We start from the raw sequence: 17991 nt of genomic DNA, 5'->3' as shown, positions 1-17991 counted from the left end.
GAGCTGTTGGATCTGTCGGGAGCTTTGATTTTCTGGGATACCTGCATTAAAGTTAACCTGCAGCAAGCATCCAAAATCCAAAAAGTGATTCCTTTTCAACTCTTAGCTAGAAGGCAACCAGTCCACAACATCCTCTGTGTACTGTCTCTTTGTCGACTGCATGATCGATCCATTACTTTATTTTAGAATATACAAAACTAGCAGAATGCATGGGTGAGGCTCTAGTGGAATCCGGGGGATTACTTTGTTCAGTTCATACAATTTTCCCAATAATTTTCACACCAAAGCATCCCGGAATGGGAAAGCAAAGAGTAAAAACTAAATGGAGGTCACTGACCCAGAATGCCCAGGATAGCTAAAGAGGCTCAAAGTCTCTGAAAGGGCTTTGTCCAAAGAGGCTGGACAGCGTGCCAAAGAATCGGACACAGTGGATTATCCCCACTATCAAAATGCAGGGAAATGAAGGAAAAACAATCCACAACAGATACGATAAGGAACAGAACCCGAGCCACGGCAGCCGGCTCTAACCCAAAGTGCCCTGCCGGCATCAGTGACAACACCGAAAAGGGTCAACAGGTTGGCTGACTGGTGCATTTGGGCTGTGGCGTCATCCAGTCGAAATCATTTGGGTTAAAATACAAACAAAAAAACCCTTCATTTTGGGATTTGTGGCACCCAGACTAGCAAACTCAACCGCCTGACCCTAGCAGCATTCTCACGCTCTTCTTCAGTCTGCATTGCGCAAAGCAGGGCTTGCGCTGCTCTTGAATTGCATTTGGACTGATTCATCATCATCATCAATCGTATTTATTGAGCGCTTACTGTGTGCAGAGCACTGTACTAAGCGCTTGGGAAGTACAAGTTGGCAACATATAGAGACAGTCCCCACCCAACAGTGGGCTCACAGTCTAAAAGATTCAGTGAGAGAGCTCAGTGCTTGCTCCTCTCCTAGGGTTCAGAGGTGATCGTCCCTGGCTAACAGGAATGTTGAGCTTGAGGTCTTTCTTCCGATTTTGAAGGGGCCACTGACGTCCTCCCCATAAATCATCCTCTTCCCCCTGACCCTCTCTGAGAGTGAGACCGGCCACCTTGACATCTTCAGAGCAATCCCTCAGGCCTCACAGTAACTGTTCTGCCAGAATACGGTAAACCAGCGTCGTCGGCAGATGGCTCGTGGCCAGAGTGAGGTGCTTTCCACCTCTGACCCTTCAATCGATCCACCGGTGATCTGGATTGAGCATCTACTGTGTGCACAGCACTGTACGAAGGGCTTGGGAGGGTACAGTTCGGTAGCAGCCCGGGTGCCCGCCCTCAGGGAGCTTGCAGTCTAACGGGGGTGACTGAAGAAAGTCACACGATGGCTGCTGATAGGAAGAGTATAAGAGGATAAATAGTTGAATATCTGTAAATTAACCTAAGTGAAGAATATCCGTAAGTGTGGGATGTGTAAATGTAAGTGGGAGTGGGAGCTATTGGAATGATGGAAGATGGGAAAGTGGAGCTTAAGATTGTGAGCTCTCCTGTGAGGAACAAGGATTCTGCCTACTTCCCAACTGTGTATTCTTTCCCAGTGTTTAATTCAGGGCTCTGCACACAGTAAAAGCACTTAATAAATGCTATTACTACTACTTAATCAGGTATGTTTCCTCGAAGAGGGGGCGGTTTCAAGAGGGCTTTGAAGGTGGAAATCAATCAATTAATGGTATTCATTGAACACTTACTATGTGAAGATGATTTGATTAACAGAGAAAACATTTATCTCCTTATCCATCGGGTAGTTACTATCCTTGGGATAAATATTTCATTTAAATAAGTATTCTCTCAGTGTGTGCTCTGTCTATTATCTGGGAACTTTTTATTTCCGTCTGTACTAGACTGTAAGCTCCTGTGGGCAGGAATATTTTCTCCCACATCTATTGTACTGTCCTCTTCCAAGCACTTAGTAAGGTGCTCTGCACTCAGTAAATACCATTCATTCATTCAATCGTATTTATTGAGCGCTTACTGTGTGCAGAGCACTGTACTAAGCGCTTATCACTGATTGACTGACAGATTCTTGAGAGTCCATGAAAACTGTAAGCTCATCCCTCTAAAATCTAAGCTCATTGTGGGCAGGGAATATGTCTGTTTATTGTCGTATTGTACTTTACCAGGAGTTTAGTAAAGTGCTCTGCACACAGTAAGCACTCAATACAACTGAATGAACAAATGAGTGACTTTGGTCATATCACGTTGTCTAATCTTTGCACGCAGTAAGTGCTCAATAAATACGATTGATTGATTGATTGATTGATCTGAGCTTCGCTAAATGACTGTCTAGCCTTCCTGATTGTATATATCCTCCTTCAGTTCACCATGCAGCGGCTGGTGGGAGATATCTGTGATCCACCATGCAGGTACCCCGATGCATTGAACAGTGCTGAACGCATAGTACACACTTAAGAAATACCATGACAATAACAATAGTAATAACATTTTAAGGTGGAGTGATCGACTTGACTAGCAAGTCACCTTACCCTGGGTTCCACTGAGGATTTCTTGCCAAATACTCAGTCACTCACACACCCACAGACCAAAGAGCTTAAAAATGGATTCCTAGAAACACTTGAAAGCAAAGTTTGTTCTGGCGACTTGACGCCTGTCCACGTGTTTTGTTTTGTCTGTCTGTCTCCATCTTCTAGACTGTGAGCCCGTTGTTGGGTAAGGACCGTCTCTATATGTTGCCAACTTGTGCTTCGTACAGTGCTCTGCACACAGTAGGCGCTCAATAAATATAATTGAATGAATCACACTGTAGCACACTGAACTGAAAAACAGGAAATCAGTGACATGTATAGTGAGAGATGTAAACTTCCCAATGAAGGAAAAAAACCAGCTGTATATGCTGACTGAGTGGAACAAGCATGCAGCTGATTGAAACAGGGAGCCTGAGGTTGCTAGTGTGTTTTGGTGGGTGTTTCAGTGTTTCAGGTTGATAGAGTGGTCTCCTCCCACAGCTCTGTCACATGTATATAAACTCTGAGCTCTCCAAAACCTTTTGCCAGTTCTCTCTTCTAACTAACCAGAGCACCAAGGGGGACTAAAGATGAAGATCCTTGTTTTATCCTTATTTGCCACGTTTTTGCTGTCTGCTTTTGAGCTTGCAGACGCTACTGCTCATTATGACAAGATCTTGTCTCACAGTCGCATAAGGGGACGGGAACAGGGGTAAGTAAATATCTGGGGATTATTATTACTATTTTTGATCTTTTTAGTTTGTTTCAACTAGGGTATAATAGGGAGCAAAATTCGCCCCACATTGAAACCCAAATAAAAAATTACAATGGGTAAACAGTTTTTAAAACTCATCATCCAATTATTTTAAAGATAGGTGATGTTTTACTATGACTCTTGGATTACTCTGAATTAAAACACAGAATCTAAGTTAAAGAATTCCTGTCCTGTAGGAATTATACCCAAGTTCCAAAAAATGACCTCTAGAAATCTGGGACAGGATTTCAAATGTTAGAAATCTCTCATTAAAGGCTGTTTTTTTATGAGCAGCTTGTTGCACAATTTTTCACTTAACTTTGTGGTTGAAGAGAATCAACTAAAAGCAGTCCCCTGCTTATCTTGCATTTTTACCACAGGTAATTAGACAATCCAGACATAAGCAAAATAATACAAATAAGCTGTTTCTTACACATTTCTAAGGAATTTTGAATTTTTAAAGTTACTCAAATTAACTAATTGAATGTGGTGAGGCACAGAACTATACATTACTTCTAGATTAGAAGTGTGTGTTTGGCATTCTTTCCCGTGTTGCCAAGAGGTTCCTTTTTTAATCACCCTTAAATGCTTATAGTTACTTTTAGCTGGAAACAATGAACACTACATCTTCCAGATGGGAAGACTGCATTTGGGTTAGAAATTAGTGACCACGTCGTTTATGTTTTATGGATCTCATCTTCCAAAAGTCTGTTTTCAGCAATTTTCTTAGAGGACTTTCCATTTAAAATTTTCTGAGATCAATTTTAGAGTCATGTCCCCTTGGGTCCTTCCTGAATAGAAGAAAATTTCTACTGAAGTGTGCTTGTCATTCCAAACTTATCTCATCACAGGGAATGATATCTTTGCTCTTTGCGGGTAGGGATCGTACCTGCCAATGCTATCATACTGTACTCTTCCAACTGTGTGGTACAGTGCTGTGCACACAGTAAGCGCTCATTAAAGAGATATAATAAATAACAGTGGCATGTAGAAAGTGCTTTCTATTAAAAAACCCCACAAAATATTTATTGATCCACCTGGGAAGAATGGAAGGAAAAGGCACCATGTCAGCAGTCTCATTCCCCCTACTTATGCCCCCCCCACCAGAACTAAGCACAAGTGTGGTCTTGAAAAACATCAGAATGGTATTTCCCACCTAAACCCTCTTGGTTAACTGGGTGAAAGGACCCCCCAAAACTAATACGTGATACAGCTTGACTCTTTCTAATTTGGCAACCTTTGTGGTGATACTCTAAAGATGTCCTGGCCCAGAAACAGAATTCCCCTCTGGAGAAGGTAGCTCTTTCTCAGCTCCAGCAGGGTTGTGCCTGGAGGCAGCCTTGTGTTTGGCTGGAATTACATCTGCTCTGAAAATCAAAGCCACGTGCCAGCTTTATTGCTTCAACCTCCGCCACGAAGAACGGGGCAAACTGCCCCTCGCTCTGACTAACTTTTCTTCCTCATCTTTCATCCCACAGTCCCAACGTCTGTGCCCTGCAACAGATTCTGGGGACCAAAAAGAAATACTTCAGTACTTGCAGAAACTGGTATCAAGGAGCCATCTGTGGGAAGAAAACGTAAGTCTCGCCTCTTTTGTGAGTCAGTGCCAAAGGAACGCTTATAGGAAACTCCCTTCCTCGAGGGTCTAGACTCAGCTCCTTCCACCCACAGGACGGGGCGCTCAGAACACTCAGGTGGCATTAACAGAGGACAAGGCTCCCGTCAATGGATAGGAAGTGGTTTCTCCTGCAGTTGCGGAGCAGAAACAGCTGAAAAGTCTTTACTAAGAAAGTCAGAGCTCTTCCTAATTCCAGGCTGGTGTTAATAGAAAACGAGTGTCCGGGGGAATGGGGATATATGTCCATAAGAGCAGAACCCTGCACCTCTCCTCTGGACCCCGAAGACCTTCTTGGCTACAACCAGTGAAGCCAAATGGCCCCCAAGGGAGGTCCCAGTAGCCAGTCACCGTAGGGCCATCTTCCCCCGCTGCCCGTCCCCACCAGTGTCCAGACTGCCCAGGGGAGGAAAGTCCAGCCCCGACGCTATTTCCTGGGAAGAAAAGTGCACGGTGTGGGCCAGGAGAGAAAGGAACCCGGTCATTCCCCGGGCCACCGTGGTGGCTCAGAGGCCTGGGAATGGCCAGGGGCTGCGGTTGAGAGAGGAGACCAGCGTGGCGTACTTAATAATGGTATTTAATAATGGTATTTATTAAGCGCTTACTATGTGCAAAGCACTGTTCTAAGCGCTGGGGAGGTTACAAGGTGGTCAGGTTGTCCCACGTGGGGCTCACAGTCTTTAATCCCCATTTTCCAGATGAGGGAACTGAGGCCCAGAGAAGTGAAGTGACTTGCCCAAAGTCACACAGCTGACAATTGGTGGAGCCGGGGTTTGAACCCATGACCTCTGACTCCAAAGCCCGTGCTCTTTCCCACTGAGACACGCTGCTTCTCTAAGGGCTGAGTACTTCATCTCAGCCCTGGCAGAGGCGAGGTGGTGGTGGAATTAGGATTAACTGGATTCAGCTGTGCACACATGAAGAACCCCAATTTGCCACCAATGGGGATAATGCCTCAGGCTCCCAAAAGAAGGCAGAGCACAGGCCTGGGAATTGGCAGGACTTGGGTTCTAATCTCAGCTCTGCCACTTGACTGCTGGGTGACCTTGGGCCAGTCACTTCACTTCTCTGTGCTTCAGTTCTCTCATCTGCAAAAATGGGGATTAAGGCTGTTAGTATCACAGGGACGGTGTCCAACTGATTAGCTTGGATCTACTCCAGAGCTTTGGTCCCGTGCCTGGCACATATAAAGCACTAAAATACTGTAAAAAAGAAAAAAAGAAAGAAAAGAGTAGACTTCAGGCAGGGCACATGTACAGCCATCTGTAATAATATAATAATAATGATGGCATTTATTAAGCGCTTACTATGTGCAAGGCACTGTTCTAAGCACTGGGGAGGTTACAAGGTGATCAGGTTGTCCCACGGGGGGCTCACGGTCTTAATCCCCATTTTACAGATGAGGTAACTGAGGCACAGAGAAGTTAAGTGACTTGCCCAAAGTCACACCCCTCCTTCCTCTCCCCCTCCTCCCAATCCCCCCGCCTTACCTCCTTCCCCTCCCCACAGCACCTGTATATATGTTTGTACGTATTTATCACTCTATTTATTTATTTTATTTGTACATATTTATTCTATTTATTTTGTTAACATATTTTGTTCTGTTGTCTGTCTCCCCCTTCTAGACTGTGAGCCCGCTGTTGGGTAAGGACCGTCTCTAGATGTTGCCAACTTGTACTTCCCAAGCGCTTAGTACAGTGCTCTGCACACAGTAAGTGCTCAATAAATACGACTGAATGAATGACAACTGGCAGAGCAGAGATTTGAAGCCATGACCTCTGACTTCAAAGCCCGGGCTCTTTCCATTGATCCTTCTGTACAGCTCCCGTCATCGCCACAAAGTTTAGCACTATCCTTAGAGGACTGGAGGGCCCAGAGTCAGGTGAAGGCTGATTCCCAGGAAGAGGGGCAATGGTTCGGGATGAGCCAAATCTGCCTAGCACCAACAAGATGGTTCATGCCACCTCGGGAAATGGGCACACAGTACACTCAGGAACCCACGCTGGCCCTGGGACTGGGGAAACCAGCAAATCTACCCCGAAGGCCGCCAGAGAAAGAGGCGAGAGCACCCTCACCTACCCACCAAGCTTCCTACAGAGAGATACTGCACACAGTAAACACTCAAATACCATTAATGCACCTATACTTCTTTTAAAGGATCACAGAGAGTGCAAAGCAAGTCTGGCGGCTATGAGGAGTGATTACCTGAAGTCTAATGAAAATAATAATGATGATATAACTAATAATAATTAATATATTACCAATTATATTATATTTGTTAAGTGCTCACGCCATGCTAAAGACTGGGGTAGATTACAAGGCTACGAGATCAGACGGAGTTCCCACCTCACACAACACTCCCAATGTATTTTATCCCCTTTTCCAGATTAGGAAACCGAGGCTCAGAGAGGGTAAGTGACTTGTCCAAGGTCATCTGGCAGGGCTCAGACCCCTGGTCTTCCTACTGTGGAACGCTGCCTCCCTTACCCAGAAAAGTGGCTTTTCAAACTCTTTTGAACTTTCCATTTCTAATCTGCCAGGGAAAGGAAAACCCAGCCACGATATGCTGAGTCAGAGACTTTAATAAAGACAATATTCTGAATGTGCTAGAATTATATGGAGATTCGGGTTCTGGAAATCCTTGGCTAGCCAGTACTTCCCCAGAGAACATGAGGAGGATTTTAAGTTAAATTCAACAAACAATTGTATTTTCGAGCATATCTTCGAGAGCAAATTTCCCAAACTTGCCTTGAAGTTTGGTGCTCTTGCCCCTTTTCTTGAGCTGGTTCAGTATCTATGCTTTCAGTGGCGCCTTTCACATTCTTGAAACCGAGCCAAAAAAATCAGAATATGGAGGGTCTGTTTCTACCCATGAACATAGCGCACACTGGAGGCACGTTAACTCTTTCAAGTCACTGGGCATTTAGTAGATTCCCTCTCCAGTGCACTAACTGGGAGCCAGTGGTCTGAAAGTGTTACCACCACACTGAACACGGGTACCTATCTCGCTGCCATTCAACCCTTCCATTTTCTTTGAAACAGAAGACTTCTTCCCCCTCGTATTCGTCTGAAATGTGCTTCCACTTAATTTCTTCACAGTGTTTCATTTTGCTCTTTGTTCCATGACAAATCATTATTTTCCCTTTCCAACTGATGCTCCAATGGGAGCTCTCAAAATTACCATCTACTTTGGAAAAAAGTCTTCTCCCCCTCCTCCCACCACCAGCAAACACTGTAACGCTGCCTGCAATCAGCTGGATCCTATTACTACATTGGCAAAAGGCAATTCCAAGTCCAGTTCCCAGAACAGGGAATCTTTTCCCTATTGCCCCTTGTTACTTAAAGTGGGAACTGTTCCCTTCAAACTCGCCCGTGCTGAGTTCCAAGCACCCTTGATATGAGGTAGGGCCTGGCTTCAAAATGGAGCGGGGGCTGATTGCAATTCATCAGGTGAAACTGATGGCAGATCCTCCCTCTCAGGTGATGGAATTCTCCATCTGTAAGGTGGGAATGCCAATCAACTCCAGCTAATTGCAAGCAATTTGAGGGTAGGGATTCCTGTCTACTTAATCTACTGTATTCTCCTAAGCACTCAGTATAGTGCTTTGCACTCACCCAATAAAAACAACTGACTGAGCACTTACTCTATGTGGAACACTATACTAAACGTTTGGGAGAATACAATAGGTTCGGTAGATATAATAATGATGGTATTTGTTAAGCGCTTACTATGTGCAAAGCACTGTTCTAAGCTGTCCACGTGGAGTTTACCATCTGGCCGACTGCAGAAAATCCTAGCTTCTTTAAAGTCTTATTTATTATGCTACCAGATCACCTGGCCACTCCTCAGCCTATAAAATGTCAAATCACTTACCGAGTCAGCTATAAGCCCTCCCTTATATGCCACAGAACACCTGGACCAAATTTTGATGGAGAAAATTCAGTTGTTTTTTTTAAATGGTATTTATTAAGCACTTACTATGTACCAAGTAGTTAGTACTGGGGTAATTAGAAGATAATTAGGTTGGACACAGTCCCTGTCCCACATATAGGGCTCATAGTCTAAGTAGGAGGGAGTAGGATTTAATCCCCATTTTACAGACGAGGAAACTGAAGCACAGAGAAGTTAAGTGACTTGCCCAAGGTCACAAAACAGGCACGTGGCAGAGCCAGGATTAGAACCCAGGTCCTCTGACTCCCGGGCTCACGCTTTTTCGACTAGGGCAGGCTGTTTTGACTTTGAAATTAGTCAGTGTTTCTGTTCCCTTTGAGTGCAGAACAGTATCGGCTCTGTGATTTCCTGAACACCAAAAAGAGATTTCACCTTCAAGGCCTCACCTGGCACCTGTCCCTCAGAAATCTCCACTCTATAGCTGGCCGGCGCTGAGACTGCTGAGCGGGTTTCAACAGCTTTTGCCTTTCGGTAATTTGCAAATGTGGCAGGAAAATTGTCCAAATGACTCCTGTCCAAGTAAAAGGGAGAGAGCTGACCCTCCCCTATCTTGGGAAACTCAGTGGGTCAAAAACAGCGACTACTCTCCCCTGGCTCCAGAAGAATTAGCCTTATCCAGAAGCTTTTTCTTCTTACTGTGTGCGCAACACTGTATTAAGCACTAGGAAGAGCACAATACATTAGAGGAGGTAGACATGATCCCTGCCCTCAAGGAGTTTACAATTGAGAGAGGACCTTGCAATTTAGCTCCAGTCTGCAGTAATAAAATCAAGCAGATGGCTTTTTTTTTTTTTTAACACTCCCTGTCTTGGCTGAGGAAAGGATTGCCTCGGGGAGGATTTTAACTTTTACTCGGTGCTTTCGCCATAAAATCAGATTTTTAGGAACACTTAAAGGCAGGTGGAAAAGGGTGCTAATCTGTGGCTGGGAAGAAGATTTTTTTTTCCAATGATATTCCTTAAGTGCTTACTATGTGCCAAACACTGTCCTAAGCACTGGGGTAGATCCAAGCTAATCAGGTTGGACACAGTCCTTGTTCCATATGGGGCACTCAGCCTACATCCTCATTTTGCAAATGAGGAAACTGAGGCACAGAAAAGTGAAGGGGCTTGCCCAAGGTCACACAGCAGGCACGTGGCAAAGCCGGGATTAGAACCCAGGTCCTTCTGACTCCTAAGTCTGTGCTCTACCCACTAGGCAACGCAGCTTCTCATCCAAAGCAGCGTGCAATAGGAGACACTTTCCGTGCTTTGTTGCTGTTGGTGTGGGCCACAGCCGCGAATATTGGCAGTTGTTTGGATTTGGTGTGCATTTTCTTGGAAGGGATGAGGCACACTTGGCATGCACACCGACTAGACAAAAGGAGATGCAGTCTCCAGCCCTTGATAGGAAAACCTTCCTAGCACCCTGCCTGTGAGGGATGGAAACCTGGTGAAATCTTGCCCAACCCATAAATCAAGAAAAGATGCCAAGACGTGAATGAAGTCACCTGCCAGGATTCATTCTGGCTTTCCATTAAAAGGCAGCTTAGAAGTCAGGCTTTTTTCCAGGGTAATGACAAAGCCTACTTTGTTAAAAATTCAGTTTGCCTTCTTTCTGGAAAGACTCCCAATATGTGCAGATAAGAAGCAACATTTTCACAATAATAATTCCCCTTAATTAATTAATTAACTAATTAATTCCCCTTAATTAATTAATAATAATTATTATTTCTGGAATAATAATTCAGAAACTGGAAATTGGGGCCAGTTTCGAAGAACAGAATCAATCGATGGCATTTATGGAGTGCTTAATGTGTGCAGAGCACGGTACTAAGCACTTGGGAGAATACAACAGAGTTGGCAGACGTGTTCCCTGCCCACAGGGAGCTTAACAGAAATTATAAATGACAGCAGTTAATCAACCAAAAGCATCTACTGAACACCTACTACATGCGCAGCCCCATACTAAACACCTGGGAAGACAGTCAGAAAACCCGGGTTCTAATCCCGGCTGTCACTTGCCCGCTGTGTGAACTTGGTGGGTGACAACCTGTCTCAGTTTCCCCTATAGTAAAATAGGAATAAAATACCTTTTCCCCCCCACCTCTTAAGACTGTTAGATCTCTGTGGGACATGGACTGTGTGAGCTTTATCATCGTGTTTCTATGATAGTGGGCTTAATGGGCTATGATAATGATAATGTTTCTATGATAATGGGCTTAATGGGCTACGATAATGATAATGTTTCTATGATAATGGGCTTAATAAATACCATTACCATTATTTTGATGACCCCTGACTTCAAGGAGCTTACAATCTAGCAAGAGTGCAGTGTTTGGAGGTGAGAGTAAGTTCAACTTTACCATCTCCCTGCTGGTTTCAGGCTTGCAAAAGAATTTCTAGGTCACGAGTTGCCACACAACATCGACTCCCTTGCCTGAGCCCCTGGTTTTCTTTCCTAATAGAGCTGGCTCAAGATTTTTTTCATCATTACAGAACTGGCAATCTTTCCAAAGGTCTAAGATGCCACTCAACTCATCAGCGTGACTCACCCTGTAAAAGAATTGGAAAGCAGCATGGGGCAGTGGGAAGCAGCATGGCACAAGGGCCTAGGAGTTCTAATCTCGGCTCCACCACTATGTGCTGTGTGACCTTGGGCAAATCAATCAATCGTATTTATTGAGCGCTTACTGTGTGCAGAGCACTGTACTAAGCGCTTGGAAAGTACAGTTGGCAACATATAGAGACAGTCCCTACCCAACAGTGGGCTCACCGTGTAAAAAATCAAATTACCTCATCTGTAAAAATGGGGATCAAGACTGTGAGCCCCATGTGGGACTGGGACTGTGTCCAACCTGATTTGCTTGTATCCACCCCAGCGCTTAGTACAGTGCCTGGCACATAGTAAGTGCTTAACAAATACCATAATTATTAAGAATCCAAGTTCTTTGGATCACTGATAAATACGGTTTGGGATGCTGTGGAGAAAACACACATGAATCCCCAACCATAGAAAACGAGTCCAGTGACCCTGGGTTTTTTCCCCTTTTGCCAGTTTGAGCCTTTCATTTTTGTCTGGGGTCTTTGTCTCTAGAGGAACTAAAGTGGTCTTTCTTGAGGGCACGATTACATGGAAATACAGACCCATCACCTGACAATGCTACTGTCTCTGGCAATGAACTTCAATCCAGGAGGAACTAATGGATGGAAGCACCAATTCACCCACACTGTTCAACCAAAAGTAGAAGAGGCCAAGCAATCAGTCGCCTGAGGAAGCAGGGCCTTGTATTCAGCCACGTGTTCAAGGGGGCAAGGAAGGGTCCGGGGTATTGGGGACGGGAAAGGTTTCCCTTATTTGTTGGTTTCTTATAAGGGCCAAGCTGTTTCTCTGGGATTTTCTCATGGAGATCTCCCAGGGTTATAGTTTTGGGAGGAGAGTCCTGAAAAGCAGCTTTTGTTTTCACCAAAATAATGAAAAGAGTGGAAAGTCGAGGACCGCTGCACACTGAGCATGTACTTAGTCCTAACATGATACTAGGCACTTGGAAGAGTGGAAGAGACACGACTCCTACCCTGGGGGAGGTTCCAATCTAGTCGGGGAGACAGACACTGGAATATTTGGCAGATATCAATGTGGATACATAATTGAGTGCTTCAGTAGTCAGGTATGTAAAAAAGGGCTTCAGATATTTGCAAGCAATCAAAGTGTGAGCTTCCCCTGCAAGACGGCAAGCTCCTTGAGGACAAGGATGGTGTCTGTCAATCGTATTATACTCTCCCAAGCACTAACAGTACAGTGGTCTGCATAAAGAAATACCAGTGCTTGACTGATCAAGAGCTGGGGTGGTAGTTGTGGGAAAAACACTGGGGATATGAATCATCAGGACTTATCTTTAAAGTTGCTTTATCTTAAGCCTCTTCCACTGCAAAATGTACAAACAGGCAACTCGGAGGGGGGAAAAAAATCCAACACATTTTGAGCCAAATAATACAGTAAGGCTGGAAATTCTTACCTCACTTGGCACGGACTGACTTGCTGTGGCCAGGGAGCTACTTGAAACTTTGTGACTCACTAATGACTGCTGCATCTCAGGACAAAAGGAACAGTTTCCAAGAGCGCCTGTGCTAATCAGTTTACACCAAATCCTCACCTCCTCTTGTGTTACCTCCTCTAGTGGAGATAAGATTTTTGCCAGAGCCATTGTTTCTGGAGAAATAATTTATACTACTTTATAGCAGATGGCTTAACGACAATCTCTTTCCAAGCCATAGAATGTCTTTTAGTTGTCTGAAAAGGTTAACTTTGCCTTCCTAGCCTGTTTCACTTAGGACTAAGAAAGGGCAAGCTTCAGGGAGAATCGTGACAGTCCTGCTTTACAAGAAGGCATGGGGTTTCAAGAAAATGCTCTATTAATAATAATAATTGTGGCATTTAAGCACTTACTATGCTGTACTAAGCACTCGGGTGGATACAAGCAGATCACATTGGAAACAGTCCCTGTTCCACGTGGGGCTCACTGTCTCAATCCCCATTATACAGATGAGGGAACTGAGGCTCAGGGGAGTGAAGTGACTTGCCCAAGGTCACACAGCAGACAAGTGGCAGAGCCGGGATTAGATCCTCCACTATTTAAACAAAGACATACACAGAGGAGAAACAATGTAAAGTCATAAGGACCTGGGTTCTAATCCCAGTTCCACCACTCATCTGCTGGGTGACATTGGAGAAGACATTTAACTCCTCTGTGCCTCAGTTGCCTCATCTGTAAAAGGGGGTTTAAATATGTTCTGTGAGCCACCTGTGGGACATGGACTGTGTCCAACCTGATTAGTGTACCCCAATGTTTAGTAAAGTGCCTGGTACATAGTAAGAGTTTATCGGATACCACTAAAAAAAATGGGCACAAATCCATTTGAATGTAAGCTCCTCAAGGGCAGGGTTATGATTTATGCTGCCTCTAGAGCCTTCCAAAGAGCCTCTGGTCACAGTACGTGTTCCAAAATGTTTGGAGGATCACAATAATGCTAATGCTGCTACTATGGAACAGACAGAATATTTGATGCAATTTCTTGTTTTTGCTGTACAGGACTGTGTTATATGAATGCTGCCCAGGTTACATGAGGATGGAAGGAATGAAAGGCTGCCCAGCAGGTAAAAGTGTAATAATAATACTAATAATAAGGGCAGGGAATGTGTCTGTTATATTATTGTAGGGTACTCTCCCAAGTGCTTAGTATAGTGCTCTGCACACAGTGAGTGCTCACTGAATAGAACTGACTAATAACAATAATAATAATGATAATGACATTTATTAAGCACTTACTATGTGCAAAGCACTGTTCTAAGCGCTGAGGAGGTTACAAGGTGATCAGGTTGTCCCACGGGGGGCTCACAGTCTTAATCCCCATTTTACAGATGAGGTAACTGAGGCACAGAGAAGTTAAGTGACTTGCCCAAAGTCACACAGCTGACAAGTGGGGGAGCAGGGATTTGAACCCATGACCTCTGACTCCAAAGCTCATGCTCTTTCCACTGAGCCACGCTGCTTCTCTAATAATAATAACAGTGATAATTGTTATGCACTTATGCACTTACCTCTCCCCCTCATCCCTCTCCATCCCCCATCTTACCTCCTTCCCTTCCCCACACCTGTATATATGTATATATGTTTGTACATATTTATTACTCTATTTATTTATTTATTTTACTTGTACATATCTATTCTATTTATTTTATTTTGTTAGTATGTTTGGTTTTGTTCTCTGTCTCCTCCTTTTAGACTGTGAGCCCACTGTTGGGTAGGGACTGTCTCTATATGTTGCCAACTTGGACTTCCCAAGCGCTTAGTACAGTGCTCTGCACACAGTAAGTGCTCAATATAATTGACTGATTGATTGATTGATCAAGTGCTGAGATAGCTACATTAAAATCAGATCAGAGAGTTCACCCATTTGTTTCCTATGTGACCTGGGCCAAGTCACCTTCTCTGTGACTCACCTCCTCGTAAAACAAAATACTCTCCCTCCATCTTAGATTGTGAGCCCCGTAGGGGGCAGGGATGGCATCCTATCTGGCTACACTTACCCCAGCACATAGAAAGCACTTAATAAATACCTTAATTAACATTATTATTAAAAGAGCTCCATTCAAATTTGAGGACAAAGAGCTGAGGAAAGCAGGGCTTTCACTTAGGATGTGAATCTAGCAAGCATTTCCTCAACACAGTTTTCATGGAAACATCATGGCCTATCGGAAAGAGCACATGCCTGGGAGTCGGAAGTCCTGTGTTCGAATCCCAACTCCGCCACTTACCTGTGGTGTGACCTTTGGCAAGTCAGCTAACTTCTCTGGGCCTCAGTTTCCTCAAGTGCAAAATGGGCATTCAATACCTGTTCTCGCTCCTACTGAGACTGTGAGCACCATGTGGGACAAGGATGCTATCTGACCTGATTGATTTGAATCTATTCCAGTGCTTAGAACAGTGCTGACACAGAGTATGCGCTTAACGAATACCATAAAAAGTGGTTTCAGTTTAAATGTAACCACTTCTGCATGATACTGAATATGAACTGCGTGATTCTTTATAAGCACAATATACTTAAACGCATATAGTGATTATCAGATTTAAACAACTGGAATTGACACCTCTTCTTTACTCTTATTTTTCTTGAAAATTTTCAGTTGCTCCAATTGACCACGTTTATGGGACTCTGGGCATTGTGGGAGCCACCACAACACAAGGATATTCTGATGTTTCCAAGCTGAGAGAAGAGATTGAAGGAAAGGGTTCCTACACTTACTTTGCCCCAAGCAATGAAGCTTGGGACAACTTGGATTCGGTAAATAATAATTTTTCATTTTCAATGTTGCTGCTTGATCGTCACCCCACTATCTCACTTTCTTCCATATGATTTTTAGACCAATACTTGGCCGTAACGAGTTTCTTCTTCTTTGAAAGAAACTGTTTTACTTGTGAGTATGCTCTGGCACAGCCTAGAGTATGTCTGTGTGCTCCACAGCTTTTAAAGTAACCATGAAAATAAGAATTGTTCCATGTTCTCAGAGCCCCAAATGAATCAAGTGTTACTTGATGAATATCAGGCAGTGGGTCTAAACCAAATTCAATTTACCCTGCCACTTTTTTGGTTCTCTCTCTTTTGATTTCATTTTCATGAAATCTCCCCCTGTTGACAATGCTCTTACTGGTTTAGCCTAGAGTTGTTGGGAGCGGGAGAAAGAAATGCTAATAGGTAGGAAGATGAGCGGAGATCAGCAAGTTGTGTCCAACATGACTAGCTTCAATCTACCCCAGTGCTTAGTACAGTGCCGGGCACATCATAATTGCATAACAAATGCCATTAAGAAAAAAAAGAGTTAGAAGACCTGATCCCTAACCTCAAGAACCTTACAATCTCGTGGAGGAGACAAATGCTAAAAAAATTCCAAAAAGGAGGGAAAAAGAGAATGGAAAAGTCAGCATGTCCTCTTCCCATAGAACATATTGTTCTCCCAGGAATAAAGTTTTTCCCCCCACTAAGCTGTACCCCCAAAATTAGAAAACGAATTGAATATATCAATTTCCTAATCATATACCTGAAACATCTATTTCCCCAGTGAGTTCAGAACATGGTTTTGTCTGTTTCACTTTAAGTACCTGGAAACTTACTTCCACTCATGTGGCTTATATTTCAAAGAGGATGAAGCTCACACTGTAATAAAGCGACTGTCTATCCCACTGCTCTTTCCTAGGACATTCGAAAGGGTTTGGAAAGCAACGTGAATGTTGAACTGTTAAATGCGCTGCACAGCCATATGGTCAACAAGCGGATGCTGACCAAGGATCTGAAAAATGGCATGATCGTTCCATCTATGTACAACAACCTGGGACTGTTTATCAACCACTATCCCAATGGAGTAAGCTTACTATAATTATTTCAGACAATTCACCGAATCCACTCCTTTGGGTAGGCTCTTTTGGTTTATCCCCAAGGGTAAGAGGAAATTGATAAATATTATATTACAGAAAAACATGGTTTAACTTTAATGTGCTTCTTAGAATTTAAATTTCCAGGCAAGTGACTCTGCTGGTGAAGACTAATTCTGAGCCTAGGCTCTGATCGTATTTAAGGTTATTTTTGCTTAATGTCACAGCCTTGGGATGCCAAATGTAATAACTGTAGAAGTAACAGTATTCATTAAGCACCCATTGGATAAAATACACTGTTCTAAAACAATAAAACAGAAAAGGGACATGCCTTTTGCCCACAAGCATCTTACACCCTAACTGGGGAGACAGCTAGAAATGTATTTACAAATAGAGCAATGTATTGAAAATGAAAAATTGCAAGTGAATGGCATAAATACAAGGAGCTGAGGATGGACATGATTGAGTTTGTGATGGTTCAGAACCTTACCTTTCAATGGTTTCTTCCACAAATTATAGGTGGTTACTGTTAACTGTGCCCGTGTGATCCATGGTAACCAGATTGCAACCAATGGGGTCGTTCATGTGATCGATCGGGTCCTGACGCAAATTGGCACCTCAATTCAAGATTTTCTGGAGGCGGAGGATGACCTGTCATCTTTTCGGGTAACTGGAAAAAAGGAAACAGAATTAATAAATGCATCCTACTTCTCAAAGGCTTTAATAACAGAACGAGAGATAAATCTGGTGTCATCATAAAGGATTTTTTAGAAATCATCTGAGTGAGAAAACACGTTTCTTCAATTACAATACTAGAGTTATAACCACAGAGCATATTTGGTTGAGCAGTATCTAAAGATATTTTGTGGGTTCTCTTTGAGTCTTAATTTCTAATGAGGATTTTGAGGAAATTTATATTTGCCCTCCAATTCTCTAAAAATATATTTTTCTCACTAATGCTCACACTTCCTCCAACGTAAAATAGAATTCCAATTGAAAAAAGGGTGTAGATGCCACGTTGTGAATTCAGCAATTGAGCTATAATCCAGTGAGATAAAGTCATATGAAAAACTGAAAATTATGTTTTCTTTCTGACCTTATGTTCAACACATAAATATTTTATGAATAGCTTATATATTGTATTGTATTTTTGCCGTGTCAAATATTTAGACTGCTTCAATCATAATTAGGAGTTAGAGCCTCTGAGTCCTACATCTCAGTTACACCACTTGCCTTTTGGGTGACCTTCACTTAACTTTTCTGTGTCTC

The 17991-nt window shown here is 43.4% G+C and overlaps 1 protein-coding gene across 2 annotated transcripts in view; it reads left to right on the top strand.

Annotated features, from left to right (window-relative positions):
• Positions 1-3085: 3085 nt before the first annotated feature.
• Positions 3086-17991, top strand: part of POSTN (periostin) — a 42610-nt gene continuing 27704 nt past the window's right edge. For both annotated transcript variants that reach the window (XM_038761759.1, XM_038761758.1), the window contains exons 1-6: positions 3086-3207; positions 4728-4826; positions 13885-13949; positions 15480-15637; positions 16548-16712; positions 17242-17388. In XM_038761759.1, the coding sequence (XP_038617687.1) occupies positions 3086-3207; positions 4728-4826; positions 13885-13949; positions 15480-15637; positions 16548-16712; positions 17242-17388 (756 nt within the window). The remainder of the gene's footprint in view (positions 3208-4727; positions 4827-13884; positions 13950-15479; positions 15638-16547; positions 16713-17241; positions 17389-17991) is intronic.

The sequence above is a fragment of the Tachyglossus aculeatus genome, chromosome 20, assembly GCF_015852505.1.
Source record: "Tachyglossus aculeatus isolate mTacAcu1 chromosome 20, mTacAcu1.pri, whole genome shotgun sequence".
Classification (NCBI taxonomy): Eukaryota; Metazoa; Chordata; class Mammalia; order Monotremata; family Tachyglossidae; genus Tachyglossus; species Tachyglossus aculeatus.
The sequence above is the reverse complement of the archived record's forward strand: the minus strand, read 5'-3'. Positions and strand labels throughout refer to the sequence as shown.